This window comes from Centroberyx gerrardi, chromosome 14 (genome assembly GCF_048128805.1).
Source record: "Centroberyx gerrardi isolate f3 chromosome 14, fCenGer3.hap1.cur.20231027, whole genome shotgun sequence".
Lineage (NCBI taxonomy): Eukaryota > Metazoa > Chordata > Actinopteri > Beryciformes > Berycidae > Centroberyx > Centroberyx gerrardi.
Window position 1 is genome coordinate 21,611,455 of NC_136010.1, and position 14,471 is coordinate 21,625,925.

At 44.2% G+C, this 14,471-nt stretch overlaps 1 protein-coding gene across 2 annotated transcripts; it reads left to right on the forward strand.

Moving 5' to 3' along the window:
- Positions 1-5,537: 5,537 nt before the first annotated feature.
- Positions 5,538-11,215, forward strand: kcng1 (potassium voltage-gated channel, subfamily G, member 1). 2 transcript variants are annotated; one of them, XM_071915474.1, is made up of 3 exons: positions 5,538-6,326; positions 8,281-8,948; positions 11,137-11,215. In XM_071915474.1, exons 1-3 carry the CDS (start codon positions 5,538-5,540, stop codon positions 11,213-11,215), a joined length of 1,536 nt encoding a protein of 511 aa, XP_071771575.1. The 2 variants fall into 2 exon arrangements, with proteins under 2 accessions (XP_071771575.1, XP_071771574.1); XM_071915473.2 differs by lacking the exon at positions 11,137-11,215 and having other exon boundaries at positions 8,281-9,852.
- The last annotated feature ends 3,256 nt before the right edge of the window (positions 11,216-14,471 follow it).

A 14,471-nucleotide genomic window follows, 5' to 3' on the forward strand; every position in this document is an offset into this window, starting at 1 on the left:
GGCCTATATTCTATGCTCTCTTTCCATAATCACAGATTTTTGCATGGTTTTAGACTTTGAGGACCTGTGAATTTGGCCTTTGTTTTAATGAGTCTGTAGCAAAGTTCTTGCTGCTTTTATGTCCCGTATTGATCTGAGGGTTTCCTGGATTTTTGCCATAAGCGTACCAAGCCATGCTTTGCAAAACAATAAAAAGAATAAACCTAATTTCAATGGCCATTACCGCCTTGTCTGCATGGCATCTCATACATCCTGTGTGCACAACAACAAACATTTTCAGCACTACGCACCAAGACAGTGTGTTTTATTTCTACTTCTGTAAGTAAGCTCAGTTCAGGCACTTCCAAATACAAATTCCGCTATGTGGTATCTGTCTGGTCCACTTATTCCATCTCATCAACTAAAGTAATTTTTCAGTCTAATCTAATTATAGTATTAAGAGTGGATGTTTTTGCCACTTTCAGGCCTGTACCAAATCCCCTTGCCTCTCTTTGATCCGTCATTGCTGGTACCTGCTGTCGCCTCATCCCGCAGGGACCTTTAGACCGGTCTGCTGCAGAGATCCTTTCAAGCACTCTGTCTCGGAGAGTGACAGACAGTCAGCTCTTCACTGGGATGATACATGGCCCACAGCGACACTTTTAACAGGTTTCAGTGAAGAAGAAATTGTTTACATAGCCTGGAGTGATCAGGTCATTGGATCAGTGCGGTACAGCAGGGAAAAGGCAGCGAAAGAAGACGGTATGAGTAGTAGGCTAATGCACACAGACAATGCTGAGAACTTAATGTTATATAATCTTTATATAATCAAGTTTAGTTGAGTAGTCACAGACTGTGAGAGTGTACAATCATCCACTTAGGAAAGACAAAAGCCTGGGATTGCTGTCAAATTGTAGAATCATACCTACAAATCTAAATTAAATGATCAAGAATTCAGCTTCAGCACAGAATTTCAGTTTGAATTATAAGTTTGAATTGTTTTCCACTTTGCAGTTACCAGCGTTGCAAATCAGAGATCTCAGTTCCTCACCACACCCTCCCTGGAATGTGAAATGTAGAGGTGAGGTGAGGGTGAGATGTTCAGGCGGTAGACTAAATATTGTCAGTCACAGTTTGTTTGTGCTAAGAGGATGAGGAGTGCTGAGGCATAATATGGAGCAGCGATGCAGAAACGGGGGGATTTGGTGGGTCGGCTCGGAGCCTGTCTGGGGGATAGAGTGCCTTAAGGCAGAGCGAGGGGACCGACAGGGGAAGGGCACAGAGATACACCGGCAACAGCAAATGACAGACGTGCGATGATTCTCATTTGCACTTAGAGAGAGTGCACTTGTTAGAGAGAGACATTTTGTGGAAAAGAAATACTGCAATGACAGAAAAGGACATTTCCAAAGGTTACTGTCTTTTTAGCATTTCAAACATGATCACGACGCTGAATCTTAAAAAACGAGGGGGATGGTGTGCCAGACAGATGCAGCAGTTCTCTTGAACTTTTAAATGGAACATCAGCACAGGTGGTTTGCGTTCCAGTTGAATGAAGCAAATTTCAACGGACACTGAGTGGTTAACAGAATACACAATAATCTGCCATTAATGCTAACATAGGTCATTATGGAAGTACATTATCTCAGCAGCGCAGGTCTCTGCTCCTCATAAACACAGAGAGGCACATTATGGCGGACCACAGAGAGAGACAGGGAGGCAATTATTGCCCTGGAGATGTTTCTTTTTCCAGTGTGTTCGGTATGTATTAAAACCACCCACTTACAACAGAAAAAGACCTTTTATTTCTCCTTTTCAACTATTCCTGCTGGAATTACTGTAAGCAAAGGTCCTCTGAGGTAAAGCCGCTTACGGCATGGTCATGCCTGAATATTTCAACATTTAACCAGATTTCAAAGAGGGAGGGAGAGAGTGAGAGAAAGAGAGAGAGAGAGAGAGAGAGTTCTTGGCAGTTCTTGTGGTTACAAGTCCATTTCGGGAAACACCACCCTTTTATAGTCCATTAGAGAGCGGCGAGCTGCTAAGGGAATACGATGAGAATTGGTTGTTTGGGAGGACGAAGGGACATTGTGCGGTCTGAATGGTCATTAGGACTGAATGAGAGAGTCCAGGGTATAGGCTCCATTCTGAGGTGACACCTAGCATTGTCTATCCATGTGACACATTCCTGATGGAGGTCACGTCACATATTTTACAACTACATATATGTTTCGCCGTGCCTATAGAACAAACACAGTTGCTAGGCTATCTGAGAGAGGACAGCAAGGAGAGCAAGGCAGCTCTCTGCACTCTGAGTCTGCAGTCACCACAAGGATTTCCTTTGTGAAACACTGTTAACTAGGTCGTACTTTCATTGTAAGTTTTATTCTTTGAGGTATTTCAATTTCTAGTTGAAATTCATGCTCATAAGCTCGGTGTGTGAGCATACTGAATTTTGTATTTCACAGACTGAGTCAAGTTGAATTGCAAATCTTGGATTCAGAAAGAGACTGGCAAAATGTGTCTCATTCTGACTCTTTGTAAATTACACTTCCACCAGCATGCAGATACGGAGCTGCAAATAGCATTCATTAATAAATGAGCTATTCATGTTTCAAAGCTGACGCTCATTGTAGGCTGCACATAGCAACTCTATAAGTGGTGATATTAAATGCAGTAGACTTGCCTCAATCCAAACACTTTGAACAGGAATTAATATTCTACACAAATTCCTCCACAGACTGATGAAAAAAATCACTTTCTGTGGCAAACTTGAAAAGGGTTTCAGAATTCTTTTGAAATTTTAAAATATTCTCAATTAAAGATCCATTCAGCTCTGCTTCTAGCTTGTTGCACTGCCACAACAATATCATGCAGTGAGCATGTTCAGTCATTATACTCATTATAATCATCTCAGAGACATTTGCTTGTCTCGATGTTGGTGGTGCTAGTGAAGCTCTCCAAAGCGTTTAGACTCTTGAAGAGGGCACGGCGGGTAATGCATGCGCAATGCAGTCAGGCAACAGAGAATCACAACCCAGTGACTCACCAGGCAATCTGGAGAACATGCCCTGTGGCTTAGCTGTGATAACGCTGGCACAGAGAGAGGCCAGACCTCAGCCGATCTGGTGGGGAGAACAGCCTTCACTGGCTCGGTCTTTGCAGTGTTTCATCTCTCCTTCCGAGATAGACTTCATCCCCAAAGGAGGTGTTTAAGGCACAACAGAGTGAAGGAGAGAAAAAAGAAAAAGACAAGTTAAAAAAATGTTCCTGTGACTGTGGAGAGGCAAAAGCACAATCGCTTCAAGGCAACGTGAGAAAGCAAATCGCCCCAAGGGGTTAAGTGTGATTTAATCTAGTAGGAGAGTGGCGTAGGCCTGTGCACATCCACACTGGTGATGCGCTGTAGGCGTATCGATAACCTCCACCACATGTAGGGAGAAGGTGAGAATTTATGGATTTCTAGAAGCAAAGGGGAGGAATTTTTTACAATGTTGAAATAATTGGTGAAATCACTTTCTTCCTAGTGTTTCTGCTTTTGTGAATGTCACACAGTATTCTCAGCAAGTCAGTGCTAGGTTATGTCTAGTCTGATGACTGGCAAACAATATTGTGATGTGGTTCTTCCCTGGATATACAGTACTGTACTGTGGAGTATTGATATTACAGTATTTCCACTCGTGGATATGCAGAATGGTGCAGACTATTCTGCGTAAACACTCATCAGAGACATGATTATAGTATAAATAGTGGTGCTAGTATAATATGATCACCTTATATTCCTCACCCCAAGGTTATATCAATGTATAGCGTATGCAATGGTGCTTAAAAGACACCAACAAGAGGCAGCACACCCAGCTTATAGGCAAATAAAAGCAGGCAGAGCATCACAGAGAACAGCTTGGGGTGGGTTTACTCTAATTTGATGGGTGGAAGATGGGGTTGACTGTAATCACAGGCTCACACAAACTGACAGTGCAGGTGCCTAATAACCATTCAGTGACACATTCGCATCCCCGTTTTAGAAGCCAAGGCCTCCCTCCTAACCCAGGATTGGTGGTGTAGCAAACGCAGGCACTGACATTTTAATTCCTGACTGGCTAACCTGCCGCCCCCTAAATCACTGTAATTGATTTAATTAGTTTGGACACAGGCCACGAGGTCTACATATTGCTGTTTCTCTCTCTGGCTTGTCTCTCGCAGTGGAAATATTGGTATCAATGTGAGTTCGCGATCAGTAGAACTTCTGATTGTATGATTGGTAGTCAGTTCACACACTTCGAAACATCATTGAAATTGGTGTGTTTGAAATGAAGCCACCCCAGCAATCCAAACTGAGGAGAGAGTTTATAAGGCACACACACACAGGTGGATTTATCAAAGCTTAAATATCTTCAATAGCCACACACTGCAGTTACATCAGCGAATGCTCCAGCCATAATCAGTATAACATCAGGCCATTGTTTATGATTCCCAAGCTGCTGTGGATAACAGATGTTCATGCCCCCTGGGGGGATGAACATCATATCCCTTGATGTCCAATGTATCTACATCAGTGATCATGTCTAATGATGCGTAAATGACATTTTCATACCACTAAATAGCACAGGCATGTCGTTTCTGTAATGTTAGACAATGCAATTTGGGGAGAGGAAAGCTGCAGGGAAATACGCTCAATTTCATTTTCATTGAGGGCTCACATGGGAATCAGAGGTTGGACAGAAATGCAACATGTAACATACTAATGATAGATAGCGGTGCTCATCTCAATAGGCACCAAAAAAATTCTTTTGCAGCAGAGCCCCCTTGTCTTTGACTCAAACTTCATAAATATTTACAAATCTCTCGTTAACACTTGACAGTGTTCAACACTGTCACTGCCCACAGTCTCCTTTGCAGCTTGATTAATTAATATTGCATAAACAACTTTTGTCAACATTGATAATATTGATCTTGGCACAGTGACAGTCCACTGAACGATCAGAGCCATGATAATGTCTGCGCATCACATTAGTGTCAAATGTTGCTTAAAATCTGTCTTGTTATTGTTGAGTCATGTTGTGTCTATCATAGACACTAAAGGTTTTAGTGCGTCACAGGAAGGAAGCTATGTGTAAGAAGCAAGGCAACTGAAATGTAACCCCAAATTATAATAGATATATTTTCATGGTAATTATAAAAGTAGTAAATGGAAACAATAGGTAAACTGTTTTTTTGTTTGTTTTTTGTTTTGGTTTTTTCAACTTTACTCTGACAATCTCCATGATTTTAAGCGCAGCAAGAACATTTTGGAACCATCCAAATTTTGTGGTGGAGTCATTAGTGGTGGATGCTGTTGAAGTAAATTCAACCAATTAACTACCATTCCTTTTTGTGATTTTGTAAAAATACAACCTAGAAGGTAAAATTGTTACACTATTTACAAAAAAAATTAGCTTTTTGGTAAATAATAGGACCCTTAATGTGTGATGTGAGACTAATCTGTTCCTCTCGTCCCGCTGAAGGTGACAGTGTACTGGTGAGAGGTTCAGCCCAGGGATGTGAGCGGGGCAGTAAAGATGACCCTGCTGGCAGGCGACGGCTCCGACTATGACTACAGTGCCTTGAGCTGTGCCTCTGACACCTCCCTCAACCCACCGCCCCTCCACGAGCAGGAGGCCCGAAAGGGAGCCTACTACAACAGGGCGCAGCGTGCCCCGGATCTCAGCAGCCTCCATGGAGAAACTCCGCTATCCAGCGCGCGTAAACTCCACGCCATCATCAACGTGGGCGGCCTGCGCTACCAGCTGCCTTGGACCACCCTAGAGGACTTCCCCCTGTCCCGCCTGGGCCAGCTGCACCTTTGCAGCAGCTTCGACGAGATCATGCGCATCTGCGACGACTACGACGTGGCGCGCAATGAGTTCTTCTTCGACCGCAGCCCGTGCGCCTTCCGCACCATCCTGACCTTCCTGCGGGCGGGCAAGCTGCGGTCCCTCAGGGAGATGTGCGCGCTCTCCTTCAGGGAGGAGCTGCTCTACTGGGGGGTCCCCGAGGAGAGTCTGGAGTGGTGCTGTCGCCGGCGGCTGCTGCAGCGCATGGAGGAGTGCGAGGAGATGGAGCGAGTGGAGGAAGAGGAGGATCTGCTGGAGGATCTGCTGGATTCAGACAGTGGCCACAGGGTTTCCAGCCACGCGGCAGAATCCAGACTGAGCCGGTGCATGGCCAAGCTCAGGGACATGGTGGAGAGGCCGCACTCGGGCCTCCCCGGGAAGATCTTCGCCTGTTTGTCAGTGTTGTTTGTCACCATCACTGCCATCAACCTGTCCATCAGCACCATGCCTGCCATGAGGGAGGAGGAGGAGGCGGTGAGTAGACCAATGACCTTTAACAGATCACAGAGTTTGGTGATCAAAAAAGTCACTGCCCACATACATACAAAAGCTACAAAAGCAGAGACAAGACAGCTAACCATGTCAGAGCAGGAGCTCAGGTCGGTTTGGTCCATTCCTGTTCATGAAGCTTCATGAGGCCTCACGTGAAGCACTTAGCAGAAGCATACAGAAGAAATTATAATGAATTTATCCTGATAGTCTGGATGTTTACTGAATCAGCTATTCTCAAATCGAGGGTGGATGAAAGGACACTGTTAAGTGAAATCTTCTTTCATTGAACTAGTGTTTTCAAGTCAGTAATGAAAATAGACAAGAAGAAGCCACTTTGTTGACAGTGAACATATGAAGCTAGCGGCAAAGTGAGATTAGGACTGTCTGCATTCTTCAGCAGATGTGAAGTGAGCTGAATACAGAACTCATGTGCTGTTTAGAGAAGCAGTCAGAACAAAATATCTCATTCTGGCACATTTCATCTCAGTTCAACTGAGTCAAAGGGGAGATTGCTTAGGGTTCCACTTGTTTTGCCACATTAAAAAATAACCTGACAAAATATTTGAAAAATTCTTATAAAATGCTCCTTATTATGTCTGACTTCAATCACATCCATAATTAGCATCTTGGCCTCTTTAGTCAAATGAAAAGGAAATTGAATATTTGAGTGGCACACTTCATTTCTTCATAGCCGTTGTGCAGAGTTAAGTGCACACAGGATTGTAAAAATCAGTGCTTTATGTAATTATGTTGTTTCTTTTGCTGAAAATGTTGATTCTGTATGGAGATGGAAAGTAACTGCAACTACTTCAGTGTCTATACTTGAGTAGATTGTTTTTAGAAACAGTACTTTTTAGTGCTTTTAAAATTCTGTACTTTCACTTGTTCTTGAATATATATATGTGTGTGTGTGTGTGTGTGTGTGTGGGTGTGAGTGTGGTGGAGAGGTATCCATAATTTTAATGGTTTTCATTTGAATGTAACAGCAAGGGCATTTCAGTGTTTTATTTGGTTGTGTAGTTTCCTGGAGCTTCAGTAGATTCAGAGCACATGAAGTGTGTGATGAGTTGTACCTCTTCTGTTGTAGAGCCATATCTCCACACTTGTAAACTTGCACTGCTGAACCAAGAGCAGCTAGGAAGAAGGAAATAAAAGAAAGAAAATGAAATATTGAAATTACAAAATTAAGAGCAATGTTACCCAAGTTACAGCATTGTATCTGCTAAAGGTATCTTGTTAGACCTGACACTCTCATTTTCAATTTGCACTTCAAACAATACCTCAGTATGTATGAATTACGCTGTTTAATTAAAAGTGCCAATGAACTGAACAACAACAACTTCAGTGTCTCTCATCCGCTGCTGCCAGACAGCAAAGTGTTCCATTAAAACTGTCTAAGTGTTCCTCTCTCTGACGAAGAACGAGTTTATTGGGCATTTCAGGTGCTTGGATGGGCCTGTTCAAACCATTTCCTACTCTGTAGGAGTGTGTTTCATAATGATTTTTTTCCCTGATATGGACTGCACTCAAAGGCTGTGTGCCATGCACTATGTGCTTTGAAACGCTTTGAATCTTATTTCAGCCAAGCACTGAATCATAACAACCTCTGAGAAAAATGCTGTCCTCAAATGAAAAAACAAATATTAAAAACAGCATATCAATTTAATAGGGTTTGAGCTTAGATAGTATTCTTTGGCAAAGCCTCACTCAGTTCGACAGCTTTTGTCCACATGAACCAAGAAAGTGCGATTTGGGTGCAAGATGATCATGATCTCTGACGGTTAAATATTTGTCCTTTTAGAAATATTTTGTAGGTCAAAGTGCTCAATGTTTATCTCTTAGATTTCACATTGAAGTGGCTCCCTCTAGTGACGACAGCCACCACTCACACATGATGATGATGATGACAAAGCTCACCACCGTTTCTCTCCATTAGGGCACATGTTCCCAGATGTGCTACAACATCTTCATCGTGGAGACGGTGTGCGTGGCCTGGTTCTCCCTGGAGTTCACCCTGCGCTTCATTCAGGACCGCAGCAAGCTGGCCTTCCTCAGACGGCCCCTCAACCTGATAGACGTGGTGGCCATCCTGCCGTACTACATCACCCTGGTGGTGGACAGCACCTCCACGGGGGAGAAGCGGCTGGGCTCCGGCAGCAGCTACCTGGACAAAGTGGGCCTGGTGCTGCGCGTCCTGAGGGCCCTGCGCATCCTCTACGTGATGCGGCTGGCTCGCCACTCGCTGGGCCTGCAGACTCTGGGCCTGACGGCGCGCCGCTGCACGCGGGAGTTCGGCCTGCTGCTCCTCTTCCTGTGCGTGGCCATCGCGCTGTTCTCCCCCTTACTGTACTTGATCGAGAACGAGATGGCCACCACGCAGGAGTTCAGCAGCATCCCCGCCACCTACTGGTGGGCCGTCATCACCATGACGACAGTGGGCTACGGGGACATGGTGCCGAGGAGCATCCCGGGCCAGGTGGTGGCTCTGAGCAGCATCCTAAGCGGGATCCTCCTCATGGCCTTCCCGGTCACCTCCATCTTCCACACCTTCTCACGGTCCTACGTGGAGCTGAAGCAAGAGCAGCAGAGGCTGCTGCAGAGGCGGACGCACTTTCTGCTGCGCAGCCGCATGGCCGGCCTGGGCAGCAACCTCTCCCTGGAGAGTGACATGCTCTTCCCCATGGGGCCGTCTGACGCCAGAGACCTGGAGGACTGAGAGTGCTGGGGAGGACAGGACATGATTAACTGAGGGAAGGAGAGAACGAGAGGATAGGGGAGATTACAGTGAGCCTGGGAAGAAGAGAGAAACAGTCAGACATTGGAGAGAAAGATAAGGGTGAAGAGGAAGGAATGCAGCTTGAGGGGTGGAGACAGAAGCCTATAGATATGAAGCAGAAAAAGAAAGGAAATTTTAAAAATGTTCTCAGAGATGGAGCCTTGCTGGGTAACAGTGAATGTGTGGATAGACTAGACAGGAAGGATGCAGGATATGGCAGCAGAAGGGAGAAGGGGATGAGAGGAGGTTTAGAAACAACTGCTTCCATCAAAGAGACAATGTCAACTCAGATTGCCAGCATTGTGATTCAAGCTGTATCACACCATGGTCACAGAATCTAAGATGTATGTCCAACTGTCAAAAGATCCCAATAAACTTCATTAAGGTATCCAAGCATAACAATGGTGTATATTTAGAGTCATATATTGAAATATATTGTGATTCACACATACAGTACGGTTGGTTTGACACAATAAGAAATAACTAAAGCGCACATGACCCAACAGAATATGATGTTCTTCAGCTCTGATTTCTACAGAATGTATGATGTCATGGATTGGTGATGTCATGTGGGAGTCAGCCAGTGTAATTTAATGGAAGATGCCATCTGCTTGTGTTCACCCCTTAAAAGAGGTCAATGGAGTTTTTATCAGAGTTAATATGACCCTAAGTCCAATGAAGCATACCAATGATTTTCTGAATGACTGCTCACACTCAGAAAACTGTTTGGTTCCTTGATATTTTCCCATCTGGCACTATGAGTGTCAACATATTATTTTTGCTGTATGTTGTCTACCTTCTTCTATAGTCCTGGAGGTTGTACCTGTATATGCAATTTTTTTTTTTTTAATACTTTGAAACATTTTTGAACATAGCATTTTTGTGCCTGTACTGTAAACCCTGTCTTGCCCAAATTTATTGTCATAAACTAGAAATGACTATGTGACTTTTCTTTTTAATATCCATATTTATTCCTCTCTTTAAAGTGGATCTTACGTGAATTCCGACTGCTTCACTGTTTGTTTGTCGCTTCACATTTGACCAGTAGGAGGCAGCATTGTGTCACAAAATGGACGTGCAGCCCATAGGAGCCTGATGATGAAACATCCTTACATTTTACCACAAAATACCAAACAGTCCGTTTTTTCCCCTACTGTCTCGGCTTCTTTTCCACCAAGCGGCCTATGCCTGCATCACAACCTAGGCCATATAATGCAAAAGATAGTTTGCAATACACATACATAGGCCTACCTGAGAATATCAGACCTGTGTAGAATGGCTGTAATCACTTTACCTCCATTTTAGTAGCAGTAATTCCCCTTCACTGTATTTAAAGCAAAGATAACAGTTGAGGTCAACACAGATCTGAATGTCTGTAAATGTCGGCAATTCCAAAACAAATGATTGAATTTGAATGAAACATTCAAAATCCATCAGTGTATATCAGCTGCACTTCAGTTCAACTTGCCATTCCTGTTTCCATTTCCAATTCAAAACAGAGTCCAAATGTACTGACTCTGAGTTGACTATAATTTCCCAAACTCTAAAATATTTACATCTGGCATAAACCACAGGCACCATAACGTGGAGCCAAATATGGACCTGAGCCCCTCGTTGTAAAGGCGGGGCTTCCGGGATACGCCATTCAGCTAAATCAGAAGCCAATTATACACAAACAATCCCACCAATCAGAGCGTGACAATCCGCTGCAGGCTCCTCCCCCCCCCTCCCCTCCCTCTCCACCGCACACCCCAATGTTTTGGTCGTGATTTCCCTGCGCGTTAATTGCTGCAGGACTCGCCGGGGCCCCACATGAAATACGACGTTAATACAGTTTATACCCAATCCGGCCATTCCACCGGTCTCCAGCCTCTCTTCCTTCAACCAACCGGCTTATTTAGATGAAGCATGTTCGCCGCTGCGCTTCGGAGGCATTCCCCGTCATGACCTTACCGGCCCGCCCCTCCAGTTGAATGGGATCCCTCATCGCCACTCTCTCGCTCGCTTGGCATCGACTGTCTCTGCTGCCGCCGCCGCCGCCGCTGCTACCGAGCACCGATTTGGGGAATCTGTGAGCTTATCGTCTCTTTATTAACCAATTCATTAATGGTTTGATGCGAAACCCATCTGTGTGATCGGCGGAAGAGCGACAACGCCACATCTCCGGTAGCCTGCGCGTCAGGGTGAGTAAACTTGTTATTTTAGTGTGAGTGACTTCAGTAATGACAGACGGACAGTCGGGGGGTCTGGGCTATTAAAAATGAATGAGGGTACATTTTGATCTCGACACTGCCGCAACGTGACTCAGTTTACCCTCCTTTATAGCCAACATAAATCTTTATGACCTAATTTTGGTCATAAAGTTGAATCAGACCTGTAAGTTATATGAGAATTGGGTCTTTTTAGGGGGAAAACACGAATTAATGCATTTTCTGAAAATATCATTGATTTTGTTCATATTGGTGGTTGTTTGCTTTATGATGGTCATAGTTTACCCACCTTTTTATTTACCTAGTAGGCTAATATGTCAGTGTGTGAGGTAGAGGCTTGTCAGAGATTTTCTAAAACCCAAACCGCAGTCTTTGATGTAGGCTGCATACTGTACAGTCCCTGATCTACTATACTTGTGGGACCCAGCTGGAACACGTAGCTCTTTCTTTTCTATTGTCAAGTGTACTTTTTAATGTGCACATCCCCGTTTTTAAGGGAAGTGGCTCCCTGGGTGGATTCTGATCTTTCAAGCAGAGAGAGAAACTTATGGAGGCGGTCTCAAACCAGCACCAACACCTGTAGTGACGCTCTTTATGGGCGACCTGCTGTGGTTTTATGTGTGAGTGAGTGAGAACATGGGTGGGAATGGATATTACATAGTATAAATCTCTTGAATGTGATATAGTTAACATGTTTGGAATGCATTTCTGCTTGTTCGCAGAGCGCTGCAGGATCCCACTCACTTAAGATATGGGCTGTCATATGCTTAGGATTAGTGCTCTCCCACTCAACATGACTCAAAAGGCCAGATATTGACTCTAATGTGGTGGTAACTAATAATAGAAAACACTAGATATACATGCACTTCAAAGTCATTTACTTTGCACTGCTCTAGTCTGTCATTTATCTCTATAGCCCATCACCTTGAGCATACAATGTTTAGATGCCATCCATATTTTTCTAGATTTTCCAGCCCTTCACCATTCATTGCCCTGTATTTATAAATCCAGTCTCTCAAAGCCAGACTGCTGATCTAGGATCACTGAACAGATCCACTAACCTAGCCTGTTTCATTGATCCTGATCTAGAAAACTGAAGCTAGATCAGCGTCTAGACTAGATTTACTCTGAGACACTTAAATATCTGCCTGTCATTGTGTGCAAGACGTCATTGTGTGACACATTTGCTATCATAACAGTATAACAGATATAACACTTTGTACAGCCCTTGTGCTCTCAAGTGGGTTTTTTTTTTGTTACACACACACACACACACACATACACACTCACACACAAACACGCACAAAACACACATACCCGCTGTTCCTCTACAGCAGTGTGTTTCTGCAGCCTTGTGATCTTCCTTGAAACCTAAATATTGTGTATAAACAAAGACGGCGAATTCCAGTGTCTTTTTTTTTGTTGTGACTCTCTAATCTTCTCTTCAATCTGAAATATTCTACCGCAGATTTATTTCCAAGATGCATCACTAATTTTTTAAATGAAAATAGAATTGCTATTACATTTGATTATCAGTAGAGTAGTGCATTAGACTAATCCTCCACAGATTTTGACCTTGTTTGTATTTTCGTGTGTTTTCCTGGAGGAATTATGATGCTTGGCAGCAGGCGAGCACAAAGATATTATATTCCATGGATTCAGTATCCTAAAATTCCATATTGGGCCAATGACATGCAAACTGATGCTGGAGATGAAGCTCCGTTGCATGTAAACATCCCAGGGCATGCATGATGAGTGCCGCCTGTTTATTTTATTGTCCCCCCACTTCAATTCACACTTCTAAATAATACAGCCACTGCTTATGATGGGATGCAGAGTTTCTTTAAATGTAAATATCTATAAAAATAAATGGCTTTACACCAATTCTGCACAGGGATCTGCAGCCAAGCGGCGAATGAGAAGTGTTTCTCAAAGTGGTACGAGACGCTCCATTGTACGTCCTAACTGCCAGATTTCAGGCTTCACAGAGGGGACCTAATGCTGCTTGGAATCCTGTGAATGCCCTCCGGTGAAAGCCGTCGAAGTTTATGTCAGTTCCAATGAGATCGCCAAAAAGTGGCTCTTGAGGCAGAAATTCCTGTTAATTGGCAACGTGGCTGTGGACTGGCCCCTTTGTTCGCCCTTATACTGGAGCGGTCTGTCTGTCAGGGTGATACACTGGGCCTGGCATCAATGAACTGCTTGTTTCCACAGCTATCCGGCCCTGGAGGATCAGCCTCTTTCAAGACAAGTTGTTTCCACTTGCAGAGTCGTCTTTGTGCACGTAATCAAAAAGATGGAAGGGGGCTATTTAGAGGTGGTCTATAGACTTGACTATTTCTCAAGCATCCCAGCCAAGCATTTGTAATAGCCGTGTGTGTATTTTTGCCCCTGTGTTGTTTTGAATTTGACTGCACAGAAGCAAGCTGAGCGGCTGAATGAAAAGCGAGAGGCTGTACTGTAGCTCGCGGTTTTTGCTGAGATCATCTCCTGATCTACTGAGTGTCCCACTTTCCTTCAGGTCAGATGAGGATCAATTGGCACCGAGTTCTGAGGACATATTGTAATTGCTTATGATATTATGAAGAGGAGCTGGCTTATTGGCCAGAGGAACAGAAATAAAGGGATGGCTCACAAATGGCAGGATGGAAGGAAGACAGTAAATGAGTCGGGAGGGGCTCCAGAGAAGAGTAGTGGTGTGCCTCTGCTTTGTTGAAACAACACAGTATTCCCTCTTGGCTTTGGGAGTACTTCCCAAACAAAACACTTGTCTGATGCCAGCGTCAACCCCTCTTCAATTTGGCAATGAGATGTACGATTTACTCCAACGAGAGAGAGAGAGAGAGAGAGAGAGGGGCATTGTATAGATTGGGGGGGAGCATGAGATTTGCGACAGACTCCCACTGATGGAACCCGTTGAATTTTTCATGTGGCAGACACTAAACTTCTGTCGCTCTGGCCCAGTTTTGGTGCTAATTAGTGCCCAGTTATGTTCAAGGGCATTTGGTTGAGCAAGGGAATGCCAGTGCCACCTGTTCTCTGCCTCTCTCTCTCTCTCTCTGTCTCTCTGTCTCTCTCTCTCACTCTCTGTCTGTCTTTCTCTACATCTTTCTCTCTGTTAAGGCTTTGTGAGTGGCCCAC